Genomic DNA, 13,338 nt, shown 5'->3' on the forward strand with positions numbered 1-13,338 from the left:
CGCTTTTCACCGTCGGTAACCCTTCTCTCTCTAGCATCCTAGATCTTTTCTCCCCGCTCTCGCCCACAATATCCGTTCCTGCTGTTTCTGCTGCATGCTGCTGCTGCTGTGTTCCATGGCCAAGTTCACATTCATTCTATAGCTTTTTCTCGTTGTTTGGGCGTTTGGGGTATTCTTGTTTCTTCTTTCGTGCTTCTCCCTCTGGATTCTCATCTGCAAAGCCAGCCACTCCAAACCTGCCATTGATTTCCGCTTCATTGCGTAACTTCCAGCTGAATGCTTTGCCAGAGCCCTCTTCTTGTCTTTGCGGTGCACTCGAAGCTGCGAAGAGGCCAGCTTCATCAGGTCACGATTCTTCTGTTTGGGTACTAGAGCCTTCGCGAATCTATTTAGAAGAAGAGTTGATAGTAGTGCAGCTCTTTTTCCGAGGGATGGGGCGGCGACCTATTTGCACACCTTCTTCAACAATTATGTCTGCACCTTTGCAATCGCAAGAACCCGCCAGCTCTCAAAGGAAATGCGTCGAGGAATCAATGAGCCGAAGCTATGGTGTGCCTGTGCTAGAGTCTTTGCGGAAGCTGCGACGGCATAGCTTCATTGTAACCGACCCTTATTTGCCGGGGCATCCAATTGTGTATGCAAGCGAGGGGTTTTTGCATATGACAGGTTATCTTGTTGAAGAAGTGATGGGCAGAAGTCCTAGGTTCTTGCAAGGCCCTGATACGGACAGAAGGAGTGTCCTCCAACTAAGGGATGCAGTTCGTGAAGAGAAGCCCTGTCATGTGATTTTACTCAATTATACTAAGCAAGGGTGGCCTTACCGCATCATTCTGCACATGGCCCCCATCTTTTCGCATAAGAATGGGCGGCTTCTACACTTTGTGGGTGCCCAAAAACCCTTATCTGACTGCTTCTCAATGCGTTGTGAAGCTAGTCTGTTGGAGCTTTGCAAGGGGCCCTCGGTTTTACTGGGAACGAAAAGCTGGGTTGATAGCATTGATTCTTGCCATCCGCCATCAGGTACTTCCTCCTCTGATGGGATTATTGGGAGCTTGACGAAGAAATTTAGAAGCTAGAAGGGGACAGGAAACTTTGCATCTGCAAACATTAAACGTGTGTGTGTGTGTGTGTGTGTGTGTGTGTGTGTGTGTGTGTGTGTGTGTGTGTGTTTGCATGAGAGCTTCAGCTGGTTCATCACGTTGAATATACTGGCTCGATAAAGCATACATAACTTTGAATTTACAAGATTGTATTTACACGACTGGATTGAAAGACTTTTATTGTTAGTGATTGACTGTTGACTTGGGGGGGTTTGATGATGTGTTAGCGCTTTTTTGGGCTAGTTGAGATGTTGCTAATGTTTGAATTTTCCCTCGATTTTTTGTTTATACATTGTAGACAGATTTGGGGGGCATGTACTTCAGTTTGATTAAGTCTACACGTGCTTGTGATTTCTCTCATGACAGATGATCGCTCGAGCTACCGCTTTAGTGGGCAGAGAAAGAAGAAGATGAAGATAGCATCTACCATTCTTCAATTGGTGATCCATGAGCTTGTCACATCCAATAAGTTGATGAGTAACGGGGCTTTGTGCTGCAGATGCCTAAGTGAGAAAGCTGAATTTTCTCTTTGCTCTTCTCTCACTCTTGCCCTCAACAGAATTCAACAAAGCTTTGTCATGTAATATTAAACTTCCTTATGCTCGTCGGAGACTTCTAAGGGATATACCTATGCACCTTACATGTAGCTTGTTGTTGTTATGGATGCAGCACTGATCCCAAGCTACCTGGGATGCCCGTTGCTTATGCAAGCGACATGTTTCTTCAGCTAAGTGGTAAAGCTCATTCCACCTTCCAAGATCACTTTTCTCTGTCTTTGTGTGCATATTTCTTCTCATGGCTTGGTGGAAGAATTGCTTGAGATGGCTGTAACAAATAGACAAGCCCTCCTGAAGGTCTGTATAGACTTGGGCGGAGCAGGGATAGCTGGGGTTCTTAGATGGGTGGACAGTTCACGTACCGTATGCAATGTGTCTTTTGTGCCTTCATTTCTAGCAAAGTATTGCATGGTACTATATATTGTGCAAATGATGCACGAAAGTCAATTGTGTTCGAGGCAATTGGGGGCTGAACTCTGCTGTTTGGTTTGTCTAAGGTTTTTTCTTTCCATGAAACATTTCGTGTAAGTGATGGTTGTTGCATCATATATCATAAAGTTTTCAATGGCTATGTTTAATGCTTCAGGATATCAAAGGCAAGAGGTGATTGGCCGCAGCTGTAAATTCTTGCAAGGCCAGAGCACTGATGCTTGTGCAGTCGAACAGGTTATATATTACAGTACCCATTGGCTTATTTGTTTTGTTTCCTGTCCAGGAAAATGCCCATTAAGGAAGCAGTTTGGTTTGTTAATCCTGTTGGTTTTTCCTAGATAATAACATCTATTACTCTCTTTGCCCTAGATTCGGGATGCTATTAGGGAAGAAATGGCCTGCACGGTTAGGATCCTCAATTACAAGTGAGTTTGCACTGTGGGTTAATCAATATCCTGATTTATACAAGGCTTTTAACACCTCATCATAATGCAGGAAGGATGGCTCACTGTTTTGGAATTTGCTGCATGTGGCTCCTGTGAGGGATCATACAGCAAAGGTGTGCTTTCTTATTACATGGATTTGAGGGAGTATGCCTAAAGCCTTTTGGCTGTGTGTTTATGGAGTGGTATTTTTTGCTACTCTTCTTTCGGGGTTGGAGGAGGTCCCGATGGGCTTCTTGTAGTATTTGATGTTCTGCTTACTAATTGCTTACATGTAGCAATGAGCTTCTTCTTAAAATCTGTCACTCGATGTAGGCTCTTACATTTTTTCATGTAGAAGCTGTTTGGAGTAGGGGGAAGGAGGAGGTGAGATGGTCTGTCTGCCATTGGGCCATTGTTGTATAATACACCTCTGGGAGAACCATCTGACTTGTGATACACTACTGCCTCTCTCTCTCTTCCTCCTCCTCCTCCTCCTCCCCCTCCCCCTCCCTTAGTGTTTTCCTTCTTTGGGCAATCTTGCTCCTTGAGTCGATCCCCCTTTTGCAACGTGTCTTTTTGTAGTAGTGCATACTCTCTCTCTCTCTCTCTCTCTCTCTCTCTCTCTCTCTCTCTCTAACATCCCCTTGGAGCTTGTTTTTTGTGGAGCGGGTTGCGGCCTTGCCCTAGTGTTGTTGCGCTTGTGCAGAGGGCTGCCCACTATATTGGGCTGATTTGGAGGAGGATTTCGTTGGGGCACAATAAAGTTCCGCTGGCTTCCATTGATTGGGAGTCTTCTTCACTGTTGCAGACGCTATCATCATTCGTTTCACTTTTTCCGTTGCCCCTTTGACATGATATTAAGGCCACTGTGTGCTCAAGAGTAGATTGCTGATCGGTGTTTTTTGTTGGAAGTGGTAGTGGAAGATGGAGAGAGATGGCTGAAAACAACGGCAAGAGGTGCACGACCTCTCATCTCTGATGATGGACAGAAGCAACCTCCAAATGTGGAATTTTCGAGAAAACCTCGTCGTGGAGATCTCCTAGATTTGCAAAGACGCGCAAAAGGAAATTCGTCAAGCCTAAGAGAAATCACGAAAGGAGAGGAATTTGAAAAAACAGAAAGGCTCAGAAAGAGAGGACAATGAAACTTGCCCCTGTTACACCACATGCTTATTTTGCCAATTAACTATTACGTGCGCACTTCACTTGTGCCACGTGGACACGGTTCTGCCATAGTCTGGCGTGAGTCTTAGCGTAGGACTGAGTCTGGCACTTATTGAGCCTCTAGCAGGATGTGCATGCCCAAGCCGGTCGGTCACACTTGCATACCCTCTCTTGCACAAGAACAATCATTTCATCATGCAAGCATTTTACCGCGTGAATCACCTCTTATAAGTCATTTATCTAAAGTGACTTTTGGAATTCTTTTGGTAACTTTGTTGAAAAAGTAGGTAGGGCAAATTGCCAAAGATCTATAAAAGAAACCCATTGGGCACTGAGTAGAAGCAGAAGAAGCAGGACACAGTAGGGCACGCACCCGCAGCAGAGCAGGCAGGCACCCATAGGTCCCAGCGTTTTCTCAAGGATCAGCCCAGCGTTTTCAGCCTCTAGCAATCAACGTTTTCAGCCATCAGCCACCAGCGTTTTCAGTTTTAACCCGTAGCCTTGCGAGAACCCGCTCCCGCCCGGTTGTAGATCCTCGCAGATTCCCCATCTACACCCAGATCATCCTAGGGTTTTCAAAATTCAGTAGATCAGCCAGCGTTTTCAGAATTCAGCCAGATCAGCCAGCGTTTTTGCATTTCAGCATTAGTGCGACTCGGTGGTTGCAGATTCAAGCCGCATTGCAGCCACAATAGCAGATCTATAGCAAAACATCTAGCGTTTTCAGTTTTCAGCATTGACGCTGTCATCGTCAACGCAAGCGTCGTCGTCATCTCACAGACACCGTCGTCATCGTCGTCGACATCATCGTCATCGACATAGACCGGCAGTACCCGTCGTCGACATCACCGTCTTCGACATAGAAACGTCGTCGACTTCATCGTTGTCGACAAAGACCCTTAGTACCTCGTCGTCAACTTCATCGTCTTCGACATAGACTTCGTCGTCGACCTCCCTGTCTTCGACATAGAACCTGCAGTATACGTCGTCGACATCATCGTCATCAACACAGACCCATCAGCACCTCGTCGTCGACATAGAACCTCAGCACCTAAGTACCCCTTCAGTACCTCAGTACCCAATCCCCAACATCAGTAGCATCAATACCCATTAGCATTAGCATCATTGTAGTAGCATTGTGCAAGAATAAAGAAAGTACTTGCTCTGACAACAGAGCAAGAGGGCCCTTGAGGGTTGGGACCCTAGAAAGGACTGTGGAACCACACTTTAGTCCATCAATACTGGTAATGTTTTCACCATAGTCAGTGTTCGGGGAACGGCTCTTGCTACAGTAGGTAGAGTCAGCACTATCCACTATTTGGTGTAGAGCCCAGGCTGATAATTGGCAATCGTAGTAAGGTTGGACAGTGACCCTTACACGGTGTTTGCATCGCCAGCAGTACCCACAACACCCACAGCACCCGCAGTACCATTAGTCCCTGGTTTCAGAGGAATCTGCATTGGTTTGTGCATCCACAGCATCCGAAGCATTCATCAGTCAGCATCAGAAGTACAGATAGAAGTTTGGTAGTTGTGTCTCACTTTTAACAGGAGGGGATGTCACGTGCGCACTTCACTTACGCCACGTGGACACGCTTCTGCCATAGTCTAGCGTGAGTCTTAGCGTAGGACTGAGTCTGGCACTTATTGAGCCTCTAGCAGGACGTGCATGCCCAGGCCTGTCACACTTGCATACCCTCTCTTGCACAAGAACAATCATTTCACCATGCAGGCATTTTACTGCCTGAACCACCTCTTATAGGTCATTTTATCTAAAGCGACTTTTTGAATTCTTTTTGTAACTTTGTTGGAGAAGTAGGTAGGGCAACTTGCTAAAGGTCTATAAAAGAAACCCTTTGGGCATTGAGTAGAAGTAGAAGCAGCAGGACACAGAAGGGCAGCACCCGTAGCAGAGTAGGCAACGTTTTCTCAAGGATCAGCCCAACGTTTTCAGCCTCCAGCAATCAACATTTTCAGCCATCAGCCACCAACGTTTTCAGTTTCAGCCCTTAGCCTTTCGAGGATCTGCAACCTGCTCCCGCCCGGTTGCAGATCCTTGCCAGATTCCCCATCTACACCCATCTACAGACCCATCAGTACCTTGTCGTCGACATAGAACCTCAGTACCTTAGTACCCCTTTAGTACCTCAGTACCTAGTCCCTAGCATCAGTAGCATCAGTACCCATTAGCATCACCATCATTGTAGTAGCATTGTGCAAGAATAAAGAAAGTACTTGCTCTTGCAACAACAGAGCAAGGTGGCCCTTGAGGGTTGGGACCTGATATCCCTGTGTCGTCTCTCTCTTTCTTTCAGTTCAATTCAGTTCCTTCAAGTGAAGTAAAGTGTCCCTTGTGTTTGTGTGCGGAGTATTGGATCCAAGCAAAATCCTTAATTCTCTTCCGCTGCACTTGACATTAACAATTCACATAAAAGTTAAATACTAATCTCCGTTGAGAGAGAGGGACATATGTATCTACAAATATAGCATAATAGATGCGTAGACATATGGTTAACTTGAAAGATTGAGTCAAACCGATTATAGAGATAGGGAGAGGATTGAGAGTGACACCACTGACCCAGAACGATCGGGCCCCTTCTCAAGAATATGTCTATTCCTTCAGAACTACATGTGTATAGGCTGAAAATTCAGCACGAAGTAAGAAAGCATTATTGTTTGTTTCCCCTTGTTTGCATGTGTTTCTCCTATGGGCAGATACAAGAGTTGGAGAAACACACCCGTTTGTGTGCTACCCCAGAGGCCTACCAAAATGAGTCTCACAACCGGTTGTCCTCTCGCATGTGGAATTATTTATTTTTACATTAATGCTTGAGCAAAGTACAACACTCGAGGGGTCCTCTGCTCTCAGGCTTTGTGTCCAGATGTCTTGAAGAGTGAGGCCCCTTGGTTTGGAAATCTGACACACGAGAGAATCACTTAAAATACTTCACAGCTTTGAAATCGGTGGAGTTTTGTGTCCAGAGGCATTGGCCCCAAAATCTGGCGCCCCTTTCGGTATTTATTTTTATATTAATGCTTGAGCAAAGTACAATACTCGAGGGGTCCTCTGCTCTCAGACTCTGCGTCCAAATGCCCTGAAGAGTGAGGTGTCAAACTGCTGACGTGTCAAAGCCTTGAAGAATGGAGCCAACTTACAGATGCCGGCCGAGGGGCCTAAACCTTAAGAAGAACAAGTAACAGAAGAAGAAGTCCTACCAACTTATGGGGACCCCGTCCGATGGGGCCCCAAGTGACATAAAGTTTAAAATAAAGCAGGACCCGCAGCTAATGACGTGGTAGTTTTCGAAAATTGCGCTCACATAATGACGTGACAGGCTGTACGGATTTTCGTGTTTTGCGTTGGTTGATGACGTGGCAATTGTATGGATTTTCGTAAATTACGCTGGCAACTTTTGGCATTGCTTTTTGGACCAAAAGCTTTTTGAGTTTTGAAGGCTTTTCATTGTAACGGCTTTTCAGGCCAAGGGCCTTTAAATATGAGGTTAGGGCTCATTCTCTGGCATGCCTTCTGGAGAAGGTGCAGAGTCTGGAGTACCGGCTTGTACTGTGTTGATGCAATATAAAGAAATACCGAAAGGGGCGCCAAGGTTTGGGCGAATACTCTCTAGGGTGGAATTTCGCCACTTCGTGTCGCGTGTCGTCTCTGTCTCTCTCAGTTCAGTTGTTATTGAAGTGCTAAAAGTCTGTTTCAGTCTGTTCTTTTCTATTGGCACGTGGTGCCGGTCTTGTGACAGTGGTATTAGAGCATCAGGCGTGTGCTTTTCTGAAAGCATACCGGTCCTACCAAAGAGCAGATAGAGCTATTGGAATTTTATTTGAGGTATCGCCGGCCTTTGATCCCGGACTTATTAGCCACTCCCACCCTTACTTCATTGCGCATCGGGAGGGCTCCCGTCTTGATCGCTTGTCTTACAAGGCATAAGCCATAAAGAACCCAAGACTTAAAATTCATGGATTCAGCAGAATATTTGCAGTTTCTGCTCAACGAGCTTCACGACATTCTTTCGCGGCATCCTCAACAGAATCTTCCGATGCTGCAAAATTTTCAACAATTTTTGAACTACATGTTATCCCCTCTGATGCCCCAGGTGGTACCTACTCCTGCATCATCAAAAAGTACGAGAGCTTCCAACCTGCAGCCTTCTCAGCCGTCTATTCCGATTGGGGAAGTTTTCAGGAATATGCTGCAGCCATTTGATCCTGATCCAATACAACCGCCTTTGCCACCGCCATTGCCCCCACCTCCACCACCACCACCGTCACCAGGCTACAATGGTTGGAGCCCATATGGATACCCTTATTATCCATACCCGGGATGTGCGCCTAACTAACCCAAAGATTTTAAAGATGGTGGCACGTTAGTCAAATTCTTCACTCTTTTCGTGGTGAAAGATCGCAAGAAAGCATTGCAGTTCCTACAACAATTCGACAACATCTATGCTTTAGGGAACTTTACAGAAGAATCCAAGATTTCTCGAGCAGCGGGATTTTTTAAAGATAATGCTATGCAATGGTGGAGTTCAATCGCGACACAACCGCATGCTCCAAGGACCTGGCAAGCTTTCAAGACAGTTTTTGCACGTAGTTACATGACTTCTATGTTTGAAGTCCGGATTTTGGCAGTGGGGCAACTTGAAAATGCTTGCCATTGAAACCATGGACGAATATAACCAAAGGTTTCTCGACGTGTATCTTCCGGTGTCCTTTAGATTTGTTTCCTTGGAGGCCCAATGAGCGATACACCATTGGACTACCATCACCATTGCAGGAATATTGTCTATCCAAGCAAGTCTCCACCATGCAAGAACTTATGGACCATGCCACAGTAGGCTACAAACTGATGAAGGAAAAGCTAGAGTTTACCACAGAAGAATCTCCGGCCACTAACCACAACTCTCGCCAACAAAGAACAAATTCTCGAGAGTCTCGTGAAAGTCAACCACAAAGGCCTCGTTTGACACCTCAACAACAAGACACCTTACTACAAGAAGGCCGATGTTTTGGATGCTTTCAAACAGGACATAACTATTTTGGTTGCCCTCAACGCACTAACAGATCCGCGGAGCCGACTCCCGCGTCGACGGTCGACAAAAACCATCTCCAGCCAAACGAGCTAAACTAGCTATTGGATTAGTATCTGACATCTATGGCATACGCCTTGAAAGTACAAATAAATTGTGTTGAGCATATGGCAAAGTCAACGGCTTCAAAACCCTTATTTTCTTTGACCCCGGAGCTACAGAGAACTTCATCCATCCAGGATTCTTAAAGCAAATGCACTTTGATTATGATGCAGAGGGTGGAGAAATTGAAGCTGAGCTAGCCACGGGGCAAACTCAGAAAGTGGTACCGCTCATTGGTGCTCTTCCAGTGACTATTCAAGATTATCATGGAAAAGCTGATTTCCACATCATGAAGTTGGGCAATTGTGACGTTCTATTAGGCATGCCTTGGCATGACAAGAATGATGTGATTCTCCAGGTTCGGAACCGAACCATCACCATGATGCAGAAGGGCAAGCTAATTGTCCTCAAAATTCGGTTGTTCGAACAAAACCCTGAATGAACTCTCTACATACATTTGAACTTTGTTTGAGAAAGTATTGTTTGAAACTTTGTTTGAAATTTGTTTGAAATGGATGGTATTTGTTTTGAATCTGTCTTGGTGCCGATTTGAAATGTTTGACTCTGGTTTTAATACTGGTTTCAATGATTGGTGATTTTACTCCCGGGTGGAGGGTGAGAAATGATGTTTGAGAATGCTTGTTCATACTCATGGCCCGGGACCCTTGTGGTTATTTGCGGGGGGAGTATTGAATGATTGAAAAGTGTTGTTACTCATGGCCCGGACCTGCATGGTTATTTACGGGGGAGTATTAAGAAGTCTGACTAGTGGGGTTACTCTCAGCACCTCTAAACGACGCAGCCTGCGGTCTGGGGGGCGTTTGGTTGTAAAAGGCCTCTATATCTCATGGCCCGGACCTTTTTAGGTTATTTGCGGGAGAAGTGATGAGGGAGTTGTTGAACAGCGCATGGCCCGGATCTAGATGGTTATTTGCGGGGGGAGTGTTCGTCGGCGGCTTTATGTTTCTATGTCTTGTAACATGCATATGTGAGGATTCGTGTTGCATTGTGATGTGCCAACCACTGAATATTCCTCATTGGATGAGATTGCCTGGGTATGTAATTTTAGTGTATCAAGACTATGCATGATGGAGTTGATGGTTATATTGTCTTGTGGGTGACTACCATGGGTCTATACCTTGCACTTTCCTTTAAGGGTGAATCTGGGCTTATCCTGGATTCATCTAGGTATATAGGTATATCAAGACACCCGTGTAAGATCAGTACGGTCTGGGTGTGATGGCTAATTTTACTACGCCGGAATATCAAGAGTTCCAATTTGGACGAAAGGAGAAGCTAACTGCTTAACAAAAAGAGCAAACTTATTGTCCCTCGTTTTGTCCCTCGGAATTTTTTTTGAGCTAACTTGAGTTGTTTTGCAGATATGTTGTAATCGCAGACGATTACTCTCTTTCAAGAAGGAGAGATGTCACAAACTGTTGACGTGTCAAAGCCCTGAAGAATGGAGCCAACTTACAGGTGCCGGCCAAGGGGCTTAAAAAACCCTAAGAAGAACAAGTAACAGAAGAAGAAGTCCTACCAACTTATGGGGACCCCGTCCGATGGGGCCCCAAGTGACATAAAAATTAAAATAAAGCAGGATCCGTAGCTAATGACGTGGTAGTTTCCGAAAATTGCATTGACATGATCATTGATGACGTGGTAGGCTATACAGATTTTCGCGTTTTGCGTTGGTTGATGATGTGGCAACTGTACGGATTTCCGTAAATTACGCTGGCAGCTTTTGACCAGAAGCTTTTGAGTTTTGAAGGCTTTTCATTGTAACTGCTTTTCAGGCCAAGGGCCTTTAAATATGAGGTTAGGGCTCATTCTCTGGCATGCCTTCTAGAGAAGGTGAAGAGTCTGGAGTACCGGCTTGTACTTTGTCGATGCAATATAAAGAAATACCGAAAGGGGCGCCAAGGTTTGGGGCCAATACTCTCTGGGGTGGAATTCCGCCACTGTGTCGCATGTCGTCTCTCTCTCTCTCTCTCTCTCTCTCTCTCTCTCTCTCTCAGTTCAGTTGGTATTGAAGTGCTAAAAGTCTGTTTCAGTCTGTTCTTTTCTATTGGCACGTGGTGCCCGTCTTGTGACATGAGGCCCCTTGGGTCTATTTATTCTTACAAGGAATGCCCCAAAAGTAGTAAACTCAAAAGCAAACTGCCCCAAAAGCATCTCGTCCTGCCATAGAAAGCAGTCAACACAAAATACGGAATTCCGTACAGCAGCCTCGTCAGCATGTCGGCGCATATTGCAGAAATCCGTATTGCTGCCACGTGGCATGTGTAAACGTAAATTCTGGGAGATCTGTATGGTAGCTGTCCAAGTCATGGGCTCTTGGTCCTTGGGTGGTCATGCCACGTCATCCGTTTGTGACGGTCTTCCTTCCTCACATATGAGAGAGAGAGAGAGAGAGAGAGAGAGAGAGAGAGAGAGAGAGAGAAATGAAATGAAATGAAATGTTATATTAACGTCTTCAAAAGGCCAAAATGACCTATGAGACCAATCAGTTACAAAATAGTGAATCTAATACCATGTCTGGGTACAAAAGAACTAGAAAAGAACTAGAAGTGGAACTAGAGAGAGAGAGAGAGCAATGGTGGTGGTAGTGTAGAGGCTTATTGGGCTGAAATTTAGAGAGTAATTTCAACAACAAGGTCATCTCCAAAATGAGGGAAAAGGGCTGCTTTTATAGATGAACTTTCTTCGTGAATAAGGAGGTTATGTGTTAGCATTAGCACAATTCGCACTAGTGTCTTGCCACTTGCCTAAAAAGATAAATTGTCTTTGGTATTAGCACTATTAGCACAAGTGTCTTGCCACTTGCCTAAAAAGATAAATTGTCTTTGACAAGAGTCCTTACATGTCTGAAGTGTCTTGCCTGTTGAAAAAAAGAAAAAGCGAATTGTCTGTTGTCTTTGACAAGTGTCCTTACACATGTAACAAGTGTCTTGACATTTGTTATCCTTTTGGAATTCTCCTTTTAGATTTTTCTAGCCGTGAACTAGAAGCTTCTAGAAAATCAATCCCATAAGTCTAGAATCGACGGAAAACTGATAACAATAACATCATATGGGAATCAAGTGAAAGCTCTTTTCGAGTAGAATACTTAATGCTCAAGCATTTTCAAAACAACACTCAATGCAGATTCAGTCCATTCCATACCCTTGTATCCATCTATATCTCTCCTCCAATAAGGTGAGAGGATATAGTCCTTCATGCTTTTCAAGCATGTCAATGGCTATTACTAAACCCTAAACTTAGGGATAGAAGTATGTCTAATCAATCATGGTTCCGTAAACTCAAGAACACGTATCCAGTTATGTAATCTTTCAATCGGAAAGACAACATATATGTTCTTTCATAAATTTGTTTGATTCATGCTAGAATCTTCTAAAACACTCTAGAATCGGTGGAAAATTGATAACTAAAACATAAATATGGGAATCAAATGAAAGCTCTTTTTGAGTAGAATACTTAAATGCTCAAGCATTTTCAAAAGGTGGTGATGATCTACTGCACAAAAAATGTACCTTTCCAAGGGATGTGGACGGAACTTCTGTTAATAGTTGCTTTTACCTTCGATAGCAGAGAGAGGTTTGACTGGCTTACATGGTCAGACTGTGGTGTTGAATCTTGATTGCCACAAACATCTTGCTGATGCCAGTCTCTTACCAAGAGTTTGATGATGCAGGTGGTGTACTATGTGGGAGTGCAGTTGCTCTCGGGTTATCCTCTCTTGGAGGATGCGAGCAGGAATGTTACTCCAGCGATTTCGCAACTTGGAGCTGTTGGAGCTGTCAAGGTGGCTGTTAGGAGTCTCCAAAGCAATGGACTCCGGCGCAGAAGTGGCTGAGATGCAATTTGACAGTAAGAATTCTCTTTGTAGAGTTTGTCAGTGAGCCAAGACTAGTTGTATATTGGTAAAAGGTGGGTGAGGAATGTGGGGGTGTCTCAAAAGTTTTGTGAGGCAGGGCCTTCAGTCCTTTTGTACTGTGTATATGTAATCAAGCTTTGCAAGTTACCTTCTTCTGATCACCTGTTGCCCCCTATGATCAAATTGTGAATAGGAAGATTGTATACCTTGACAAATGTACAACATATATATACCTTGGACTGAATAGATGAATTGAGCAAATTTGTTTTGTAAATGTTTAAATACAGTGCTCACAAGAATGGTTCTGCTGCTGCTGTGTGCTTGATTTATGGTATTGGAGTCACAGCCCGGTCTCTCAAAGCTTCAATATTTGCGCGAGAAGAACGAAGGCTAGTATGGTTTGTGGCCTTGTTGCATTGTCCTCTGCTTCCTAGGTCTCTTTATCTGCAAGGGAAAGTAGTGGATGGCTATAATTCGTAATGAAATTCACGGTTGAGTCTCACAAGGAACGAGGACTCCAGAATCATATGCATGTAGTGATATAAGAGGTAGTCTTATGGTTTTTGGAGATGAAGAAGAGGTCAATCAAGTGTGAGTAGCATGTGCAGAGAACCATTTATTGGTATTTTGTGCATGAAA

The 13,338-nt window shown here is 44.5% G+C and overlaps 1 protein-coding gene across 2 annotated transcripts; it reads left to right on the forward strand.

The window, feature by feature from the left end:
• The first annotated feature begins 285 nt into the window (after positions 1-285).
• Positions 286-12,973, forward strand: LOC147443647 (protein TWIN LOV 1-like). Of its 2 annotated transcripts, XM_086526452.1 has the most exons (7): positions 286-1,020; positions 1,467-1,680; positions 1,770-1,834; positions 2,244-2,323; positions 2,459-2,514; positions 2,585-2,648; positions 12,517-12,973. In XM_086526452.1, exons 1-7 carry the CDS (start codon positions 432-434, stop codon positions 12,676-12,678), a joined length of 1,230 nt encoding a protein of 409 aa, XP_086382578.1. In that variant the 5' UTR covers positions 286-431; the 3' UTR covers positions 12,679-12,973. The 2 variants fall into 2 exon arrangements, with proteins under 2 accessions (XP_086382578.1, XP_086382579.1); XM_086526453.1 differs by lacking the exons at positions 2,459-2,514; positions 2,585-2,648.
• The last annotated feature ends 365 nt before the right edge of the window (positions 12,974-13,338 follow it).

Source organism: Adiantum capillus-veneris, chromosome 13, assembly GCF_014529385.1.
Source record: "Adiantum capillus-veneris isolate H3 chromosome 13, ASM1452938v2, whole genome shotgun sequence".
NCBI lineage: Eukaryota > Viridiplantae > Streptophyta > Polypodiopsida > Polypodiales > Pteridaceae > Adiantum > Adiantum capillus-veneris.

What these genes read in the sequence shown, in the direction of transcription:
- LOC147443647 (XM_086526452.1), top strand. Translation starts at nt 432, where the DNA reads ATGGGGCGGCGACCTATTTGCACACCTTCTTCAACAATTATGTCTGCA. An exon ending in CATGTTTCTTCAGCTAAGTG is followed by an intron (nt 1,835 to 2,243) that starts GTAAAGCTCATT and finishes TTAATGCTTCAG; the next exon opens with GATATCAAAGGCAAGAGGTG. An exon ending in TGAGGGATCATACAGCAAAG is followed by an intron (nt 2,649 to 12,516) that starts GTGTGCTTTCTT and finishes TTGATGATGCAG; the next exon opens with GTGGTGTACTATGTGGGAGT.